The following is a 22508-nucleotide window of genomic DNA, read 5'->3' as shown; positions in this document are numbered from 1 at the left end:
CCAAGAGCTTCTCAACCGGACTCGTCAGAGCCCAGCCTGTGTGAGACACACTTCGTCTATTTAATTTGTGTAACATGGGCCCTGTCCATGGCTCAGTGGGTTGGGCGTCCTCCCACAAACCAAGGGGTCCCGGAGTTGATTCCCAGTCAGAGCACATGCCCGGGTTGCAGGCCAGGTCCCCAGTGGGGCACATGCGAGAGGCAACCTGTGGATGTTTCTCTCACACATTGAAGTTTCCTTGCTCTCTTTCCCCCTCCCATCCCCTCTCTCTAAAAATAAATAAATAAATCGCATCTTTTAAAAAAAAAGACCAGAAAAGGAAAACGCCAGGGACCATGGCATGTAGTTGACAAGGAATCCCAACTTGATAAATGGATGTGAGTCTGGGTAACTCCACTGGCAGTGAAGTTGAATGATGGCCTTAAAGTCCTTTATTGGAAACTTTGGATGGATTTAATAAATACTGCTAGAATTAGCAATCCTGGTACTTCTGACTTCTGATGACTGAATAATTGTGCTGCCTTTTAAAAGGCTAACTGATAGATCCAAGGACCTGCAAATGCTGTTTTAAGAGTTTTAAAAATTGAGGTGAGCTTTACAAAGTGAAATCCACAGGCCTTACTTAAAGTGGCTACTTTTGACAAATGCAAAACCCCTGTCACACACACTCCAGCTAACGGAACTCATCTGTCATCCCCAAAAGTCCCCTGGTGGACCTTTCCAATCACTTGCTCCCTGGAGGCCACCGCTGTCCTGTGACTTCTGTTCCCATATTAGTTTTGTCTATTGAACGGTGTATTTGTGTAAAAGAGAAGCAAATGGTCAACGGTGTTACACGCTGCACAGCACTCAGAAACAACTGTTACACCAGGAGGAACGGGATTCTCTCGTGTTCGTTTAGAAAGAATTTAACCTGCCGATTAGAGTTTTCTTTGTGTTACTATGACGAATATGAGCCTTTCCCTCAACTGTTTCCTTTTGAAACGCTTCCGTGACATTTAGACAACCAAGTATTTTGGGGACCCATGTCTCCACCCCACCAGTCGTGTCACTTCAATGGCTTACATTGTGTTCCCCCAGAGGAACATGACGCGGGAGAGAAGCGACTGAATGTCAAATGTCTGGAGACCGCTTAAAACCCGGGTCCCTCCCGCGGGCTATGGGTGTGTGTGTCTGCGCCCTCTCCCGCTGGCCCCGGGCGGGCCGCGCGCGCTTCCTGCGGGGTGTTGCGTCCCCCGCGCGCCGGCGGGGCGCGGGCAGCAGAGGATGCGCTGCCCAGAGCACGTGGGCGGGCGGGCGGGCCGGCTCGCACAGGCCCGCGCCCTCCGAGGGCCGCCCACCCCCGCCCCGCGCCGTCGGGGGCGGGCCCGGGTGGGGCCGCGGTCCGTCCGCGCAGCGGGCCGGGGCGCGCAGTCCCCGACGCAGGATGCTGGGCGCGCCGCCTCGCGGGCTCTGAGGCCGCTCGCCCGCCGGCCCTCTCGCCGCCAAGCTCGCCCGGGCCCCGGCCGCCGCTGCGCCAGTCCCGAGAGGTAAGAGGAGCCGTCCGCCAGCGGGCAGGCGCTCCGCCGCGGCGGCGGCTTCCCGGACCCTGTCGCCCCCGCCCTGCCCGCAGCCCGACAGCGCGAGCCCTCGGGGGAGCGAGTGGTTGGAAAGGTGGACGGTGCCAGTCCCTTGACGGACCCAGTCACCTCCCCTCACTACCTGGTGCTCAGCCTCCGCCCTCGGAGGACGAGCTCCAAAGGTGTGCGTCCCCGGGTCGGGGCCCGACTTGAGCCCGCACCCGGCTGTCCCCGGGCGCAGGTGTGGGCGAGGGACCGAGACCGGCTGTGAACTGCCGAGTCCGAACAGCTGGGACCCTTGAAGAATAGAGCCTTGGATACTACTAGGCGTTTCAGGACGTTTGTTTTTTATTCTCTCCAAAGAAAGCCTTTCTGGAATATAAAGCGTATGAGATATAAGCGTTTCAAAACAGTCCTCGTTTATAAGGGAGCTTTGTCTGACGATACGGACGGGGCTAGGTTTCCAAGCGTGAACTTGACTCGCGGGCCTTTGGGAAGCCGAGCGGAGGTGGGGAGCGCGCAGCTTCCCCGGGAGGCTGCGTCCCACCGTGGAGGCCAGGGCGGAGCCGCCTGGGCTGCTTGTATAAATACAGCCAGTTTCCAGGAGCTGCTTTGGAATGAGGGATTTCCTCCTAATAAATATTATTATTATTAGATATATACACACGGGCGTGTGCAGGTTTGTCGGGAGGGACAGACTCATTTTGCTTCTTTTTCTTTTCCCTTTTATTCTTTCTTAAGCCATTGGTCCCATAAGCCTTTAGGGTAATTCATTGTCCTTTTCTGCAACTAGGAAGGCCCTGTGGGGGTTTATCTTAGCCGGTTTCACCAAAAACAGGGTTTCTGAGCCTGGCGTGAAACTGTGAGTCATTGGGAATATTCACAACTTCTGCGGACCCTGTAGGTGATACATTTGAAATGTGTCTGTAAACGGTTATGTCTGTGAGTGCTATCTGGAAGTATTTTTAAATGTGTGTGAAATCCACCTAAGTTCTCATTTTCTGGAAATGATTCTCGAGTCAGACATGGTAAGTAGCAAGTACTGTGTTGGAAACCACACGTTGGGATAAGTGAAGTAAGTTTACACACACAAAAAAGCATGCTTTTAAAAAAAAATGTAGTGATTTTACCCAGCAATTCATTCTATTTTGGGGTACTCTGTTAAAGTCTTCAGATCAGTGGTTGAGCAGGTAAAATTTCAACTTGAGAATATTTTTAAAAATCCACATTATGATTTCAGGTAGACTGGTTCATTTTACAATTCCATTCCTATTCAGTACTAAATATAGGTTACTACACTATTCTAGGTTTTACCGGTCATTTTCTTAAGGAGGAAGCTGTGTTATCATCACAGTCCGTTGTAATTAGGAGCTGCTGCTTCTCTTTTGACCCTTGCCAGGGGATATGTTTATTGATTTTAGAGAGTGGGGGCAGCATGGAGGTGAGAGAGAAACATCCCTTGCATCCCAGACACACCCAGACCAGGGATCCATCAGCAGCCTAGGTATGTGCCCTGACAGGGGATCGAACCCGTGACCCTTTCTTTGGTGTACCAGGATGACACTCCAGCCGAACCACCCTGCTAGGGCAATAATTAGGAGCTTCTTTAAAAAACAGTTATCATGGGGAAACAAGCAATTTGGAAAAGCCAGTCCCACTTCTGGGAGCTAGGGATGCCGTGTTCCCCCTTACACGGGGGACTGAAGGGAAGCATTTGAATTGCCTTAGGCCCCGTGCTTGCTGGGGCGATACTTGACGCTCACCGGCTGTCTTTGGCCAAATGCCCCAGTCCGTATTTAAAAAAAAAAAAAAAGACTTATGTCAGATCTGTGCCCAAGTCCAGCAAGTGAATTTTCTTTTTACGTTGGGGGAAGGAAGGGAATTCTAATCATCGGCATAATGAGGCTTGAAATCTCTGCTTCCCTTTAAGGAAGTTCAGTGTTTCCTCTGCTCAGCCAACTCCCACTGGAAGGAAGCTAATAGAGACACATCAGCCCTTTTCTTCCCCTCGAGTTTTTTATTATTCCAATCAGCCCCTTTAATTCCATTATTTTCTCTCTTATTTGAGTGGATACCACATACTTATATTTGGAATAAATATATTTATTAAAATCATTAACCGAATAAAGGGGATATAAACATTAAAAATATATATTTGGTTATGTTCAGTGCGCCACAGTTTACTAAGTTCTAGTGTGAAAAAAAAGGGCACTTAGCCTGCATCTTCTTCCCTGGTCTGACAGTTTTTATATCAAAGTGAGTGCCTCCTCCCACAGATCCTTGGGGAGCCCGGGCCAGCAAGGTCTTTCCTGCCCACCTAGGTGGTCTGGGAGGGTTGCTGCATGAAGTCATCCATCTCCTGATGCGTACCAGCAGCAACAAGTACTAGAAGAATGACAGATGATGCTAATTGTTATTTCTGTTTTCTCTCCCCTGCCTCTCATCCAAGGATAGGTTTACTGATTTGAGAGGGAGAGGAAGGGGGTGGGGAAGAGAGAAAGAGAGAGAGAAACATTGATTGGTTGCCTCCCATACACACCCCGATCAGGCATGGAACCAGCAACCTAGGTGTGTGCCCCGATTGGGGATCAAACCCACAACCTTCTGGTGTGCTGGACAACACTCCAACCACCTGAGCCCCAAGGCCAAGGCTCTGCTTTCTTTTCAGAGTGCCCAGAACCGGCAGGTCAGGCCACCTGGAGTTCACGTTTAACTGCGATGCCCTGGGTATCGTTTTGAAAGGTTCGATAGTTTCGGTATAGCTCCTAGGCATTAAGAATGAAGCAATTCAGATAACACGCCCGTGGTGCAGGAAAGATAGTACATCCATTTCTGGAAGCAAGGCAGCACTTGTAGGATTGCGTCTACACAGCAGAATGCAAAGTGAAAGTTTGGCAGAAATTTAGTCCATTTACTAAACTGTACTAAATCATTGTGGAATCCCAAGCAGATAAATAGGTGAAGATGTATTATCAAGATCAGCTCTTAGCTTCGAGGAAATTAAGCAATCAACAGCAAATTCTGCACTTAAGGATGTGCTACAGAGATGTTCAGCAGAGACAACCTTGGTGTTGGGCGTCCTGAATGTTCTTATGGGGGAGGGGGGGGCGGGGGGCGGTCTCCAGTGGGACAGAGGGAAGTGTGTGATTCTAGACCACGTCCCTGGGGACCGTGAGTGTCCTTCCCATTTCCTTGTCACTCTCGCCTAGGAAGTTTGACTTCTTAGTAGGATGGTTTCTGTCATTTCACGATTACTATTTTAAGAATCACATCATCACTTTTTTTTTTTTAATTTTGTGGGTCCATGAGATGTTGGCTGATTTTTATTGATTTATTTATTTATTTTTAGAGAGGGAATGGAGAGAGAAAGAGAGAGAGAGAGAAACATCAATGTGCGGTTGCTGGGGGCCGTGGCCTACAACCCAGGCATGTGCCCTGACTGGGAATCAAACCTGCGATGCTTTGGTTGGCAGCCCGAGCTCCATCCACTGAGCTACGCCAGCCAGGGCGCATCATCACTTTTCTGAGGGTCTCGTTTCAGGTGTTTCCGGGGGAAGAAGTTCACAATTTCGATGTGAGAAAGGACATGAGGAGACCAAAGCCCCGGGAGTTTGCCGATCAGAATGAAACCAATGTTGAAGGACTTTTCAAATCTGTTGTTGGTGGTGCTGTGTGACTATGGTGAGTATTGGAGTGTAATAACGCCCCGGGAACCGAGACCCAGAACTGTGACGTGTGTAGACGCCTTGGTGTGGACGGCCCTGAATGGGGGAGGCAGGCAGTGGAACGCCTTTTACACGGCGATCCTTGCAGCCCTGGGTTCTTCTAAGGTTTGGCATTGTGGATTCAAATAGATAATTTAAAAAAAATAACTCACTTGCAATGTAACAAATTTTGGAGACCAGCCTGTTACACACACATGAAATGATGTTGCACATAATGGGATTTTAAAAAAGATTTTATTTATTTATTTATTTTTAGAGGGAAGGAAAGGGAGGGAGAGAGAAAGGGAGAGAAACATTATCAATTGGTTGCCTCTCCCTGGGCCTGGACTGAACCCGTAACCCAGGCACATGCCCTGATTGGGGACCGAACCAATAGCCTTCTCCTTTGTGGGTTGATGCCCAACCCACCGAGCCACACCAGTCAGAGCTTTATGGGGGCTTGACATAAAATTTCCCTTGACAGGAGAGTTTTGTTGCCAGAACATCTCTGGAACCAGTTCAGATTTGGTATAGTCCCTGCCAGTGTGTGCCTTGGATAAATATCTTAATCCCTTTCCACCTTAGCGGTAATACTGACGTCACAGGGCTGTTGTGATGGCAAAGGAAAATCATTAATGTGAAATACCTCGAGTGGCTGAGCATACAGTAGGCGTTTAATGTTAGTTTTCTTCATTCAGTTTGTCTGAACTGAATATTGAGGGCATTTCTCAGACACGCAACTACTGAACCAGTACGTTCAGTCATATAATGCTAACTTGGATGATTTCCAAATTATTTCATAAACATCTAAGCAGTGGATGGCGTGAGAACAGAAATTTTTTTCCTTCTCATGAAAAAATTATGACTGCAGAGAAAGAGAATCCTGGCTTGTGGAGGACCAGTGGTGTAGCAGGCGGATGCACTCGCGTGTGTACTGGTCACTTTGTCTGGTGGGTCTCCTTCCTCGGTCATTTATTTTTAAAGAAGTTTATTTTAAAAAGAAGACACTCAAAGCCCTGGCCGGTGTAGCTCAGCGGATTGAGCGCGGGCTGTAACCAAAGTATCACAGGTTCAATTCCCAGTCAGGGCACATGCCTGGGTTGCAGGCCATGACCCCCAGCAACCGCACATTGATGTTTCTCTCTCTCTCTCTCTTTCTCCCTCCCTTCCTGCTCTAAAAATAAATAAATTAAATTTAAAAAAAAAAGAAGACACTCAGTTTAAGGAAACTGATCCCAATCTGGGATTCATTTCTTTTAAAGGCATTTATCCCTACTTAAAAACAGATTGTTCTGTATGAGACAACCTCGTACAAAAAAATGATAACAGTGTCCTTGGTTTCACAGTGATGAAGAAAGACATCAAAGTCTCCCATCTAAATAAAGTCTGCAAAGATGTTTGTCACTGTTGAGCACAAAATATCTCACCAGAATGTAAAAGTAAAAATTGAATGAGCATCATATAGAGCACAGAGTATAAACGTTGAGTGCGTGGGCTACTACTAATGGAAGAGGAGGTGTTTTCATAGACCTGGGTTTTTATTTCCCTTCCTCTACTTGATGTTGGTCAAAATAAGCCAGCGACATATTTATATGGAGACACCAGTGTCTTTAAATACAGTGAAAGAATGGGGAGAGAAGAAATGAGAGAACAGCCCTGGCTGGCATAGCTCAGTGGATTGAGCGTGGGCTGCGAACCAAAGCATCACAGGTTCGGTTCCCAGTCAGAGCACATGCCTGGGTTGCAGGCCACAGCCCCCAGCAACCGCACATTGATGTTTCTCTCTCTCTCTCTCTCTCCCTCTCTCTTTCTCCCCCCCTTCCCTCTCTAAAAATAAATAAATAAAATCTTTAAAAAAAAAAGAAATGAAAGAACAGAGAAAACCAGACTGTAGTAGTCAGGATGGCATACAATCGAACTGTAGTTTTCTACATGAAGTGGTGGTCTTGTCTGTGAGACTGAGAGTACACTGTGCTGGAACCCATTGTATCTTCTCTCCCTTTCCAGCTGGGCACGTGTGTCTCCCTCTCTGATTGGCCGCCTGTCCGATCGGAACCTGATCGGCCTCATTGACAATCCCTGCCATTGGCAGTAGGCTCTCACTAGTGCACTAGGTGGTGTGTGCCCCTTAATCTTCGCCCGGTGATCACTGGGGGCTCTGTAGCCTCCTGTTCACAAAGAGGTACCAGAATCAGCCACCTTTCTCAACCTTAACCTCAAACTGTCTCCATCCGAAAGGAAGTATCCCTCAATTTCTGTTTTGGCTAAAGAATTCTTTTTTTTTAAAGGCTATCCTACCAGGGTTTTCAAGCAAGTGGTGATCAAGTGTTCAGGACTGTCCCGGTTTTACATCTTTTATTTCACCTCATCTTAAATAAGAAATGGAAGACATGCAGAGCCAATGAAAAGAAACCCCCTAAATCTCTATGTGCCAATATATTCATGTGCTGATTCTAACAATCACTGATTGACTACACGTAAGGATATATTCAAAGACTACCGACACTGCCAAACAACACACTGAGGCCCTTTGGACATATATATGATATGACATGTCTATATTGTGTATATATATGATATACAATATCATCTATATTGGACATATATATGATATGATGGGTCTATATTGTATATAGATGCAGTGAGATAGATGACTTCGTAGTTACACATACTGTTTTTCACACCAAAAGGACAGCGCAGCCCCTGATGTCTGGAGTTGCTCCTTGCCCCAGCCATGGGCCAGCCGATCGCGGCATTGCCAAAGTCTGTGTCTTTTTTTTTTTAAAGATTTTATTTATTTATTTTTAGAGAGGGAAGGGAGGGAGATAGAGAGAGAGAGAGAGAGAGAAACATCAATGTGTGGTTGCTGGGGGTTATGGCCTGCAACCCAGGCATGTACCCTGGCTGGGAATCGAACCTGGGACACTTTGGTTCCCAGCCTGCACTCAATCCACTGAGCTACGCCAGCCAGGAGTCTGTGTCTTTTGATATGTAGTTGAAGCTTTGTTGCAAAGTGGAAACAAAGCCTCTGTGTGTGGGTGTTTCTTCCAGTCTTCACGTGAGCTGCCCTGGTGGGCCTCATTAAAAAGGTGTGCTCAATCCTAGCAGAGCGGTGCTTGTGGGCCAGAAGCCATCCCTCCTATCTAGGTCAGTAGCAGTGGCTGTGACGTCATTAAAATTGCCAAGGACAAGTGTCACTCTCTCCTGGGATGACCCACGGAGAACAGAGTGTCAACATTTCTTAGGTGCCTAAAAAATTCTGCCTCATAAGGAAACAAAGGGTACTGGTTTCTTCGTGGTGAAAACGCCCAACTAAATACTTGTATGTCAGAAAGTAATGATCTTGAAGTATCTGTGGGGTCTTAAGTTTTAAGTACTCGAGCAGTTTTTATTGTGTTATTTAAACCAAGCTTTCTCCCACTTCACTGTAAATCCTTTTCCCCCCAAACCCCTCACCACCAGAATACGATTAAAGTGAGAAAAGTGAGGTGTTGATTTTTACCTGGACGATTGTAAATTGTTCCTCTTGCTTTATAGATTTTCACTGCGGACACAGATAGAGTATTTAACAGTGTTTATTTTCTTTTATTTTTAATATATTAATTCTTTTTTTAAGATTTTATTTATTTATTTTTAGAGAGGGAAGGGGGAGAGAGAGAGAGAGAAACATCAATGTGCGGTTGCTGGGGGTCATGGCCTGCAACCCAGGCATGTACCCTGACTGGGAATCGAACCTGCGACACTTTGGTTCGCAGCCCGCGCTCAATCCACTGAGCTACGCCAGCCAGGGCAACACTATTTATTTTAGACCTCACCACATAAGATGAAGATAAAGGAGCAGAGCCGCTTTAACATGGAAACGGTGCAGGGCCCAGCTCCCACAATCAGCACTTAGCGTCCTTCTGTTTCATCCGTGGCCCGGTCCGAACCTTTCTCGTGCCTGCAGAGGCTTATTTCTTTGCTGTCCCTCTGTAAAACCCACTCTGACCGTTCCCTTGCAGTTCTCGGGGAAGCGGAGTACCTCCTCCTGGGGGAGCCAGGGCACGTGGCCCTGAGCAACACCAGCGTGTCCCTGGGTTTCCGGTGCCCCGACGGCGCGAACGGGACCCTGAGGAACGTGACCGTGCTGGTGCTGGAGGCCAGCACCAACCAGACCGTGGCCACCAAACACCTGCTGACCAACCAGTCCCAGGGCACGCTCGAGTTCGAATGCTTCTACTTCAAGGAGGCCGGCGACTACTGGTTCACCGTGGCCCAGGGAGGGGCGGGGAGCAGCGTGCCAGCTCCCGGCCGGGAGAGGGGGGCCTTCCTGAAGGTGGAGTGGCCCGTCTTTCACGTGGACCTGAACAGGACATCCCAGGCAGCCGAAGGCACCTTCCAGGTGGGCCTCTTCACCGATCAGCCGCTCTGCCTGTTCCCCGGGGACAAGCCTGACCTCCTGGTGGATGTCACCTTTACCAACAGTCTCCCCGAGGCCAGAATGAGCCAGGGGCCGCCCCTGGAGATAAGAGCCAGCAAGACGGCGGAACTCGCTCAGGGTCAGTGGGTCGAGTTTGGCTGCGCACCTGTGGGCCCAGAAGCCTACGTCACGGTGGTGCTGAGGCTGCTCGGCCGGGACTCGGTCATCACCTCCGTCGGACCCATTGACCTGGCCCGGAAGTTCGGATACAAATTGGCCATGGAGCCGGAACTCACGTGTGCGTCGGGGGTGGAGGTGACGGTGCTGCCCCCGCCCTGCGTCTACGTCCAGGGAGTGGTTTCGGTCTTCAAGGAGGGCCCCAGGCATCCAGGGGAAGGGACCGCGCGGCTGGCCGCAAACAGCCTGAGCCTGGGGCAGACGAAGACGGTGTTCAACTGCACGTTGTTCGACGTGGGGAGGAACCGGTACTGCTTCGACTTCGGTGTCTCGGGCAGGAGCCAGTTTGCCGCAAAGGAGGAGGAGTGCATGCTCATTCAGAGAAACATAGGTTGGTATTGAGGTTTCATTTTTTTTTTTATCAAATTGATGCCTGTATGCGGCCCAAATCCTTCTTTTGAACTTAGTCGAACTCAATCTTCTATGAACTCTATCATTAGTTTCAGGGATCACTCCTCATAACCGCACTGATGTCACATAGGATGTGACATCAGCTGTTGTCACATCCTGTGGCAAGACCATGGCAGGCGTGATCAAAAATCAAAGCTAAATCCCAAGCTGTGCTTACTAACTCACTGGCTCGCTCGAGCTGAGCGTGTCTTCTGTCCTTCGTTCTAAGGACGAAGCCTCTTGGGTGAGATTTCAAAACAAGGTTTCGAAACGCTTCTTCAGATCCTGAATTCTTTGCACAATGCCCTACCTAATCACACGATAAATGGGGTTATTACCATTCCACCCATGCCCCATGCCCCTCTTTGCATTTTTCTCCTTTGTCCTGGGTGCAAGCCGAGTCTGGGCAAGAGGGTTGCCTGGCAGATACTGTCCGGTTCACTTACCGGTTGCTTGTCATCATCCCCACGACACCGCAAGCCCCCTACAGCCCAAGCCTCCCTCCACCTTTGTGACTCCAAGTGTCTCTTGCTCCAGGTTCACCCACTTCCTCTCCTGAGAAGATGTCCCTTTTTTTTGCGTGTCTGTGCACCCCTGGCCGCTGCCCTGCCCAGACTGTATGGCCCATCCCATCAGTCCTCCTACTACTGACACCCTGAACTCTGCCTTGTCGTCCTTCTGACGCACCTGCCAGGCCACAGCTCAGCTCTGCCTGGGTCCAGCCAACTGCTGGTCACCCACTGCATGGAAGCCATACGGGAAGGGGGCACCCAGGCAGACTGGGGCCAGTGTGGGTGGGTCATGCCTGTACCCTCGGAGGGGCCTGCCATGTGCCCAGTGACGCGCCCGGGCTGGCTCCGCCTCTGCTCCACAGCTGCTCGCCCACCCCCTCTGCTTGCTTCCCTCCAGCCTCACCTCTGCCCCCGGTCACCTCTGAGAGCTGACTGTGCCTCCCACCACACCGAGCGGCTGCAAGCCACAAGGTGCTAGCTCCCTCAGCCTCCCACCCAGATCTCTCAGCCGATGGGCGTCGGTCCCATCCTCTTCACACCTTGCTGCCTCTAGGGAGGGAGTGACACTCCTCCGGCACGAAGTCCACCCTTCCCTCCCCTGAGGACCCCTGCCTCTCTGCCCTTTTCTGGAACCTTCTGCTAATTATCCCCTCTCTCTCCTCTGTGTCCAACTGTCCCTTCTTTGCTGGCTTATGCCCATCAACTTTGCAGTGCACTTACTCTTATATCTAAAAGCAAAACAACCCTTCTTCACCTGGCTTTTCCTCAGAAATCACCCTCGTAACCTTTTCTTCCTTTTGTAGCCCAGGTTCTTGGAAATGTCGCCTAGACTTTGGGGTCCATGTCCTCACCTCACCTTCACTTTTCGGCCCTCAAACCAGCACCCCTCGCCTGAAAATGCTGGCACTAACGCAGCCAGTGGATGGCATCCAGGTCCCCAGATCCACGGGTGTTTGGGGTCTGTCTCTTCCCTGACCTCAGTCTGTGATGTCACACTTGCCCTTCTACCTCCTACCTCCCGGCTCTCCTTCGAGGACAGCCTGCTGGTTCTGTAGCCGGACAACACGCAGGTCCGGCTGCCTGCGACCGCCACAAAAGCCAGACTCACGAGGCAGGTGCTGGTGCAAAGGAAAGGGATTTGTTCAGGTGCCGCGTGACCTGGGAGAATGGTGGGCTCCCGTCTCAAAGACCATCTTGTTTTCTGCCCAAGCCCACCATTCCCTGTAGAGATAAGGAGGGGAGGGCTTTTTCTCCTACTCAATTATTTTTCTGTCTTTTGGTGGGCTGGGCTCTTTCTAGCCTTTGGTGTGCTCAGTATAAGGACCTCCCCCTGCTGCTGTCTTGCCCAATGGGGAACCCTCCCTGGAGCTCCACCTGACTGTCTATGGTAACAACCCCCCTTCAAAACCCTGGGCCCTTGTAATCTTACAAAATGCCTGGATTTCTCCACATCTCCCCACTTTCACTGACACCAGCTGGCCCAAGCCTCTATCATCCCATACCTGAATTCTTGTAGCAGCTCCCCCACCCACTTCATTCTCGCTGAGGCCAGAGGGCTTGTTTAAAATTCAGGTCAGCAGAGGCTGTCCTCTGCTTAAAGCCTGTCAGTCACCTCACTTGACGGGAGGTTGAGAGCCACAGGGTCCTCCATGGCCACACTGACCACCCCACGGTCTGTGATCCTGGGACACCTTCATCCACCCTAACCTGGTTAATGTTCACCCACCCCCCAAGTCTCCACTTGGGTTACTCTTTCTCAATGCAGATTGGTTGCATTGCCTTGCCGTAAGCTGGCACACCATCCTCAGTCTGTCTCTCGTGGCGTTGACCCCTTCTGTCACTGTTTGTTCAAGATCTTCCTTCCCCTGGTGCCTTCCCTCCCCCGTCGCCTCCCCCCAGCCCCTTCCTCCGACTGGGGGAGCTTGTTTGATGGCAAAAGCCAACCTGTGCTGCCCACCGAGCTATTTATGACTTTTCTGCGGCCCACTCATGTGCCCGGCGCATTGACAGGTGCTCCGCACGTGTTGATTAGAGTGAACATTGAACTCAGAGGTGGTTAGTCTCATGTTAGTAAAAAAAAGTGTATTAAACTCATTCAAACCATTCAAGATGGGCTTGCCTTTTCTGAAGAAGGTGCTTGTTAAGGGGAGAAAAATTCGACTTGACTGAATTGAATGGACATTCACACCCAGGGGAGCAAAGACTCTGGAAGCTGCGGGTTCTCCCGGCTGCGGGGCCTCCCCCCAGACCTTCCCACTCCCAGTCTATGCACTGACCGGGGGTCCCCCAGTCTCCTGTGGTCTTCAATATGAGCACAGGAAAAAGGCTAAACCACACATTGACTTAGTTTTCCTTTCAGATTTCACAGTAGTGGAATTCCCAGTAGATTTTTCAAAGGTACATCACAATACTTGAAGTCTCAGAGACTCTAATATCAGATTCTCAAAGCTTTGCAGATGCTGGGGGCTTAGTGTCTGAGCAGCTCTGAAGCTGGAGGACAAAGCTGGGCCCCTGTTCTACCATTTGAGGGGTGCAGGGTGGTCTGGGAGGCACAGAACCAACGTCGTGTTCAGCCGAACCTCTGGATGGAACACAGTTACCACCACACCTCAGTTTATGTTTGCCCAGGATACAGGCGTGTGACGCCCCTTCTCTTGGGTAAAGCCAAGAGATGTTTAATTGGTGTCAAGAACGCCTCTTCCGTGACTCATTCCCAAGATTGCGCCACTTGGCTCGCCCGAGAACGTGTCTGCCTCGCACGCTCTCCTTGTTTTTGCAGCACTCTGCGTGCCTTTGACTGCAGCGTGAGATCTTGCTCATGAAGGCGATGAAGAGAGACCTTTATGCAGAGGGTGTTTGGGAGCCTGGCGCTGGCATGGCTCGCTGGCCGGGCCCGCTGTTGGATGGGTGCTGAGAGAGAAGGGAGTTAGGGGAACTCTTCACAGAGCACGATTCAATTATTCCATCTGGTGGTGATTGCGTACGTGCTTGGAAGACATGTTTGCATTCAGCCGTCCGTCATAACTGCCCTGGGAGTGATCTGCATGTGTTCCGAAGCTCTGGTGTGTCGTTAAAGCCTAAAGCTCCTTGCTCAGTGGACCCTTCTGTCATACGTAATGTCCCTGTTTATCACGGATAATATTCCTTGTTCTGCACTGTTTTGTCTGATACTAATACAGCCACTCCTGTTTTCTTTATTTCTTGGAAATTTTTTTATTACATTTATCAGGGAGACTTTAGTTAATACAGGTATATAGACTTGGAGTAGACGTTTCTGCGGTGCGTGATCTGTGAACTGTATCGTGTGCCCACCACCCAAAGTCCCGTCATCTTCCGTCACCGCATATTTGGCCCCTTTACCTTTTGCCACCCTCCCACCCCCTTCCCTCTGGCAACCACCACCCTGTCGTCCGAGTCTGTGAGTTTCAGTTTTATGTCCCACAGATGGGTGAAATCCTATGACTCTTGGCTTTTTCTGAGTGACTTATTCCGCTTAGCATGATGTTCTCAAGGACCATCCATGTTGTCGCAAATGACCATTTTCATCTTTTCTAACGGCAGAGTGGTGTTCCATTGTACAGATGCACCACATCTTTATCCAACCTTCTAACAGAGGACACTGTGGTTGCCTCCATGTCTTGGCCTCCATGAATAAGGGTTCAATGAACACAGGGGTGCATGTGTCTTTGCAAATAAACGTTTTCAAGTGTTTTGGGTAGCTGCCCAGGAGAGGGGTTGCTGGGTCATATGGTAACTCTGTTCTTAGTTTTTGGAGGAACCCCCACCCTGTTTTCCGTAGTGGCTGCACCAGTCTGCATTCCCACCAGCAGGGAATGAGGACTGCTTCTCTCCACAGCCCCTCCCACACTTGTTCTCACCTGCCTTGTTGGTAACAGCCCTTCTAACAGGCGTGAGGTGGCATCTCCTTGTAGCTTTGATTTGCATTTACATAGCTAATGAAGTTGAGCATCTTTTCATATATCTGTTGGCCGTTTGTGTGTCTTGGGAGAAGTGTCTATTGTGTACTGTATGGTTTTCTTTTGATGAATGTTGACAAGGTGTAACTTCTTCCATCCTTTCACTTTTAACGTATTTACGTATTTATATTTAAAGGCAGTTTCTTTTAAGCAGTACGTAGTTGGGTCACTCTTTTTAAACCCAGTCTCACAATCCCTGCCTTTTAACTGGTGTATTTTGGTTATTTATATTTAGTGTGATCATTAAGTGGTCAGATTAAGATCATCAGACTAGTTTTGTGTTTATTTGATCTGCTCTTCTCTTTTATTCTGTCTTCTTTGGGGTTAATTGAATTTTTTAACATTTACTTAAACTACTCGATTGTTTTATTGTTTATATCTTAAAATGCATTTTAGCGATTTTCCTAGATTTTACAATATACATCCATTTACTTTCAATCCACCTTCAAGTAACATTATTTTGCTTCCACGTGGTGTAAGGACCTTATAGCAACAATCCACTCACAGTCCGTTGCTCCCATTCTTTGCGTGATTGCTGCCGTGCACGTCTGGTAAGGAATGGAGCTGTGTGTGGGTTCTGCTGTCGTTGCAGCTGCCTTCCGTGCCCAGCAGAGTCCAAAGTCTCCTCTGTTACTTTGTGGTCGGGGTAGGGTCTGGGTAGCTGGAAGGCTTTGCTCCGTGCTCCCGTCGTGCCCTCAGCTCTAGGCTTGAGTCTGCACATCGGGGAGGCTTTGACCCATCCCTGTGCCCCTGCCACGGCGGTAGGCTGCTGTTCTTCAATACTTGGCTGTTGCTCGCAGGGTGCAGGGCTGGGGATGGGCTGTCAGAGCGGGAGAGCACATTCCTGTGCCCGTTCAGTCTTAGTCTTCCGCGCGTACTGTGCCCTGAGTGTCAGGCGTAGGGCCTTGATGATCCTGCCCCTCCCTGGTGGTAGGAGCCCTCTAACACACTGGGCCCAGGGCGTTTATTTTATGCTCCTCTCCAGGAGCGAAGGGTTTCCTTCTTTTTTTTTTTTTCCCTAGCGACACCAGGTGCTCTTAGAGTGATGGGGTTTTCTGGTCTCGTGCCTCCCCTCAGTCCTTCTTGGGAGCATCTGGTGAGACCCGTGGGCAAGAGCCTGAACACAGGTACAAACTCCCCTGGAGTGTGTGGTTCCGCACGGTTCTGTGTTTCCACGCTGGCCCCCGTAGGCCGTCCATCCCATTTTTAGTGACTTCTCCTCCCCAGCTGTGTGAGCCCGCACCTGCCCCAGGAACCAGGCTTGCATCTGTCTTTTCGTAGAGGAGCCTGTCTTTCCTTGCATGCCAAGCCATCCGGCTGCCCTGCGACGGGTTCTAGAAGGGTTAATATTTTGCCACGTGTAGAGCTCTTCATATTAAGGGTCGGAGCAACAACACCCTTTCCAGCTTTCTGACATTTTTGGGAATTATGTTTTACTTACTTGTCAAGGCCCAGGATGTGAGTTTTGCTTCTTCACGGGGTTGCAGTCCAGTTCTGATTCTCAAGTGAACTCGCACTGAACACCTGGCTAATGTCCTTGCAGAAACCTGGGGACACTGGCAGCCGTGGAGCCGGTGCAGCGCCACCTGCGGGGACGGTGTCCGCGAGCGTCGCCGCCTGTGCCTGACGTCCTTCCCCTCCCAGCCCGGCTGCCCTGGAGTGTCCTCGGAGACGTCCCGGTGCTCCCTGGAGGACTGCGCGGGTAGGTGTCCTTCCTCCTTGGGGGCCTCTCTGCAGAGAGGCCGTGCAGCCAGCGTCTAGCTGACGGTCACCGGTCTGCGTTCAGGAGGGGACGCGTTCAGTCACGTCCTGTGATGGCTGTCAGCTGCATGAATCCCGTCCGCGCCCATGAGCGTGGACTGGGGACAGCTTGCCAGTGAGCTGCCAGGGGCTGGGGACAGCTTGCCAGTGAGACTTAACACTGTAGAAGATTGGGAAACGACAAGGACAGCTATCTAAGTTAAAGGTTCAGGCATACAAAATTATTTTTAAACATATGCAAATGGAAGAGATGATTGTGTTCCCCCCAAAATTTTCTCTCCCTTTTTACTTTTGTTTTACTTCTACCTCCTTCAATTCTCCTGACCAAAATTGTGGGAAAACTTTAAAATATAAATTTTTTTTTGCCACAACGGGGCAAGACACCCTGTTTTACCCCCGGGGTGGCCCCATCCGTGCTCTTCGCCAGCCCGACCCAGGAGGGGAAGGCGGGGAGAGTCATTCCCGCCATCACCTGGAGACCGGGCTTTCCTCCAGCCTCGGAGCACCGTGAAGGCACACGCCCGTCGGTGCTCAGTGAGAGTCTGATGGCCTGGTCTCTAGATGTGACGCCTCGCTCTCCCCACACCCCCTTCGCCTTCCGGTACATAACCTGTCCCGTTGGCTTGGCTGGCCTCTGCTCTGGTCCTGACCCTTACAGACAGTCCTCCCGTCAGGCCCTGACTTTCTCCACGTTTCACTTCCAGGTGAGGGAGCCATCCCTGGTTCCTTGTCCCATTCCCACCGGGGGAAGGTAGATGCTTCTCTGTGCTTGGATTTCAGGTTAGATTTTAGCCAAAACTACAGGCAACACCCTGCTCAGTGTCCAGGCCTGTGGCCCGAGGAAATCATTCTCGCTATCTTGTCTTCCCAGCCAGCGCTACAGTGCCTCTTCCCTTTACTCTAGCATCCTAAGGATGGTGTCTCCTCTGTGTTTTTTTCCTCTTCTTCTTAAAAAGATTTTACTTATTTATTTTTTAGAGAGAGGGGAAGGGAGGGAGAAAGAGAGGGAGGGAAACATCAGTGTGTGGTTGCCTGTGTGTGTCGCATGCCCCCTATTGGGCACCTGGCCTGCAACCCAGGCACGTACCCTGACTGGGAATTGAACCGGCGACCCTTTGGTTCACAGACTGGCACTCAATCCACTGAACCACACCAGCTGGGGCTCTGTGTTTTTTCTATTAGAGCTTCAGACCCAGGCTCTTTTCCCAGCCTCGAGCCTGCCCCTCTTTTTTTCTTAAGCCTTGGGCCACATCCCGAATCTGTTCTTTCTCCAGTTGCATCTCGTGCTGCTTGCTAGGGCTGTCTTCTCTGCCTGCTCTTTTCTTTATGAGTTCCCTTCACTTCCCGCCGTTCCTTCCTTGTGTATCACTTTCTCAAATACACCTGTCCCTCTGAATTCTGAGACGGCGTGTTGCGTTAAGACACTTCATCTGGGGTTCTGTAATCATCAAACGAATTTAAAGTCAACTGCCACTGGCTTGTACTGCACCTTGACAGTGTTGAAGTGACAACAACATCAACCATTTGTGGACCGTCTGCTATGTGCCAGCCGAACTTGAACACATGGTATCATGTGAGGCTCACAGAGGAGGATAACGATGCCGGGCTCCGGTCCTAAGAGCTGCCTGCCGACCAGGCATTCTCCTAGGGCCTCGCACACAGGAAGTAGGTGCCTCATTATCTCCACACACAGAGGACGACTTTGTGGCTTGGAGGGGCTGAGTGGCCCTCCCAAGACCATGAACCTGGAAAGCAGGGGACTTGACCTGACCCCATACTGAGCCACCTATCTTGAATACTTTGCCTTTATATTCAGGCCAGTGTAGCTTTCTAGTAGCACCAATGACCTGAAACTAGCCATCTTTTTTTAATCTTTGAAATTTCATTTTTTATTTTTTTATTGTTGTGCTATTACCATTGTCCCACTTTTCTCCCATTGCTCTTCCCCTGCCCGAAACCAGCAATCATTTTTGAGGACATGTGGTGTTACTTCATGTTCTGGCATCCTCACTCTTTCATGCTGGGTGGGGACTAGAAATGTGTGTGTAATAAATTAGCCAGAAGGGTGGGTGGTACAGACATCCCTGCTTCCTCTCTACGCGGTCCTCAGATAAATGCTGCTGCGGATAACTGTGCTCATTTCTCTCGAGCGTTCTCTTTCTCCCGTTCGACCTGTCTTCCCCTCCTTGGAAATACAGTGAGCTATTCGCAGGCTGCTGAGCGTCAGGAAACCACCTTCACGTCAGGCCGAAGAGGAAAGCCTGGGCGAGCAGGAGGAGGGCGAGGCCGCAGCCTGGGGCTGTTCTCCAGCTGAGGTTTTCAGGGGGCCGGGCCAGGTTGCAGGCAGCCTGCTAGGGGAGGGCCTGCTGAGGGCAACAGCCGTGCCGCTGCCCCCTGGCGTCGGCAGATGGAAGGATCGATGAGTCAGGAAACAGGTGTCCCCTTGGCTGGGAGTTGAGAGTTTCATCCGGCTTGGGAAGGCGGTTTTCCTGTCGAGGTCTGAGTCTAGTTCTGTGTTAATTTGGTTCGTCTTGCTCGACACAAGAGCAGGAGGATCCATGTGCTGTCGCACGCACGTTCGGTCTGGTGGGGTAGTGATCGTTTTGCTGTGACCTTTTAAATAATGAATCAACGGATTGATTGATCTTCCATGTATTGAGCAGCAACTGTGCCCGAGTTACCGTGACTGGGGTTGGGAGCAGACAGACAGGACGCGTCCCTGTTGTGAAGGGCCCCCTGGGGCCGTTCTCCAGCTGTGGTTTGGAAGGGACCTGGCCAGGGAGTTACGTTGTCTCTAGCCCCCGTTCAGTTGTGAGTTTCTCTCGACGGGTGCTAATTCAGGTACAACCCACCTAAATCAAGCCGCATGTCGAGTCTCACACTGGTAGGAACTTCCCCATGTACACCTCAAAGGCACACCTGACTGCGGGCGCCCCATGGACCTTGTGTGAAAACTTTGATTTTTCCCAGAAACTTTCCTCAGGCTGCTTGTGCGTGGAGGATTGGAGGTGGGTGTGGGCAGGACCTGGGAGCCCTGGGCACTTGGTGTCTCACGTGGTCACCTGGCTTCTGCGGGTCTCCCGTCTTTTAGTTTGGCTCAGGCTGCCAGCAGAGAGAATAGGCAAGACTACACATCCTAGCCCTCCGCTAGTTGACTTCTTTCTTTAACTGCTGGATCTTAACACCACGGGGAGGAAACAGCCCCAGAGAATAGCCAGAATACTTATTTGTCATCCCCCCCCCCCGCCCCCCACAGCGCTCCATGGCTCCAGTCCGCCGCCTCTGCAGCCCCAGGGCCCCGAGAAGTCCAACAACATCGTGACGGTCACCGGGATATCGCTGTGCCTGTTCATCATCGCGGCCACCGTGCTCATCACGCTGTGGAGGAAGTTCGGCCGCTCCCCGAAGTGCAGCACCCCCGCCCGGCTCGGCTCCGCGCACTCGCCCGGCTTTCGGAAGAACTCGGACGAGGAGACCATCTGCGAGCTGGGCGAGCCGCGCGGGAGCTTCTCGGACGCGGGGGACGGGCCGGCGGGGGACCCGGGCATCCCCCTGACCTACAGGCCGAGCGCGCAGGCCGCGCCCGACGACGAGGCCTCGGGCAGCGAGAGCTTCCAGTCCAGCGCGCAGAAGATCATCCCGCCGCTGTTCAGCTACCGGCTGGCCCAGCAGCAGCTCAAGGAGATGAAGCAGAAGGGCCTGACCGAGACCACCAAGGGTGTACACGTGTCCCAGAGCCCCCTGACCGACACGGCCGTGCAGGCGGCCGCCGCCCCGGCCGCCGACCTGCCCTTGGACCTGGACAGCCCGGAGGAGGCCGCCGCGCCCAAGTTCCGGCTCAAGTCCCCGTTCGTGGACCCGCCGGCGGCCGGGCCGGCGGACAGGCCGGCGTCCCGGCTGCAGGGCCCCGGCGCGCAGGCCGCCTGCGCCGTCAGCCCCAGCCAGACCGTGATCCGCAAGGCCCAGGCGCGGCCCGGGGGCGGCCGGGCGGGCGCGGGGGACCGGGGCCCGCCCCGGAGCCTGCATTTCCGGAGGACCGCCAGCTTCCACGAGGCCAAGCAGGCGCGGGCCGTTCCGGGAGCGGAGCCTGAGCTCCCTGCCCCCGCGGCAGGCGCCGGCCCGCGCGGCGCTGGACGCCGGCCCTGGGAGCCGGCGGAGGACCGAGCGCGGCCCCCGAGCCGGGGCGCCGCCGCGTGCCCGGGGCCGCCGGACCGCGCGCCAGGAGCGGGCGGAATCGGCGGCCGGTGAGCCCTCTCCCTAAATCCTACACCTTGGCGCAGCCGGGGAGGAAGCCCGAGCCTGGCGTGCGCCCGGCGGGATCTGCGGCCGGAGGCGACAGAGCGGAGCCCCCCAGGGCTCGGAGGGGACCGTCCCCCAGTCACAGGAGCGCCGCCCGGAAGCAGCCTTCGCCCACCGCCCCCAAAGAGAGCTACCCCAGGGCCGGCCCCCTGAGCCCTTCGCAGTGTAGGAAAGACAGGTGTCAGAGCTTCCCGGCGCACCCCGAGTTCGCCTTCTATGACAACACCTCGTTCGGCCTCACCGAGGCCGAGCAGAGGCTGCTGGACCTCCCGGGGTATTTTGGGTCAAACGAAGAGGACGAGACCACCAGCACGCTCAGTGTGGAGAAGCTGGTCATCTAGACCCGGATCGGCCCGGACACCTCGCGCCGCTGCGGTCCTCTGCCGGCTCGGGGCGCGGTGCCAGGTGCGCGCACTGCTCTGTGGGCCGAGCCGGGTCCCTGCTCGGGCTGTAGGACAGGCGGTGGGCAGCGAGTGACTGCGGTGTGCGCACGCATCCTAATTCATAAGGAAGAGGTTATTTATCCTGCCTTTCCCCTTTGTTGTCCTATTTCCATTGATTTATAACGGATAACTACGATAATAAAATTGAAACGGGAGTTCATAGGGCTTGGTCTCGTGCGGATGTGAACGATGGCAAGATGTGACTTGTATGACATGCTTTGAACGCGTCATTGGCAGTTTCCAACTTGACACAAACTTGCGAGTCTCAACCCTAATAAGAGCTGGGCCAAAGTCAGCTCGCTAACTCAACTCTGAATTGTAATTTATTGTTATAAATACTGCAGGATTCGACACCTGTTTCATGTTTGACTAAAGTCAATTAGGACTGTTAGGTACTAGGGCCACCTAAACATGGTGATACTTCGAAATAGTCCAGAAGAACTCTCAGGCCAGAGTTGGGTGGTATCTTCCTTTTTTTTTATGCAACAAAGAGTTCTGGTGGCTTAACACAAAATTATGTCCGTTAATTCTGCTCTGGAGAAATAACACAAGAAGCTGATTATTCAGGTAGTGAGTCAAATGAAGACCTACCCATCCACCCATCATTGTTCTGAGCAAAAAGGAAACATTTTGGGAAGGAGAATATTGTGTCCTGAGAGAGCATCGTGGGGAGCATGGGCCGTGGGTGCCGTCCAGGCCCTGTGGGTGCCTGCCCGGCATCCGGATGTTGACCGTGTGCTCGTGGGCCAGCATGGCAGCTGAGACTCCCAGGGCGGTGTTATTCTGACCCTGGAATGTGTGTATTTTTGAAGATAACTTTATCAGCTCAGTCAGAAAGCACGTGAATTAATCACGGCTAATGGAAAGCAGGTGGACTAGATGGTGCTCTTACAGCTTAATCTTTTTTTTTTAATTGGAAGAAAGAATAAAGGGGCAAAGTCTTTCTTTAAAACAAGAGTTTATCTACTCACTTTTAGAGAGAGGGGGAGGGAGAGAGGAAGGGGAGAAGAAAAACACCAGTGGTGCAAGGGAAGCATCCATCTCCGCCTCCCACACGCGCCCCGACCTGGGCCCCACCTACCGCCCAGGCATCTGCCCTCCTGGGAATGAAACCGGTGACCTTTCACTTCACAGGATGCAGCCCCACCAGCGGAGCCACACCAGTTGGCAAGGGAAGAGTCTTTTAGAGATTTAGAATCACTTTTGTTTTCCGATTCACTCTGCCCA

At 51.8% G+C, this 22508-nt stretch overlaps 1 protein-coding gene across 1 annotated transcript; it reads left to right on the top strand.

The window, feature by feature from the left end:
- Positions 1–1400: 1400 nt before the first annotated feature.
- THSD1 (thrombospondin type 1 domain containing 1) lies at positions 1401–21629 on the top strand. Its single transcript, XM_028526707.2, is given in 8 exon segments — positions 1401–1529; positions 5101–5240; positions 9265–10230; positions 16322–16480; positions 19796–20607; positions 20609–20665; positions 20668–20770; positions 20773–21629. Coding segments are annotated over 7 exon segments (2562 nt in total). The 5' UTR covers positions 1401–1529; positions 5101–5182; the 3' UTR covers positions 21180–21629.
- The last annotated feature ends 879 nt before the right edge of the window (positions 21630–22508 follow it).

This window comes from Phyllostomus discolor, chromosome 11 (genome assembly GCF_004126475.2).
Source record: "Phyllostomus discolor isolate MPI-MPIP mPhyDis1 chromosome 11, mPhyDis1.pri.v3, whole genome shotgun sequence".
Taxonomy (NCBI): domain Eukaryota; kingdom Metazoa; phylum Chordata; class Mammalia; order Chiroptera; family Phyllostomidae; genus Phyllostomus; species Phyllostomus discolor.
Note: the sequence above shows the minus strand (reverse complement) of the source record. Positions and strands in the feature narration are given on the sequence as shown.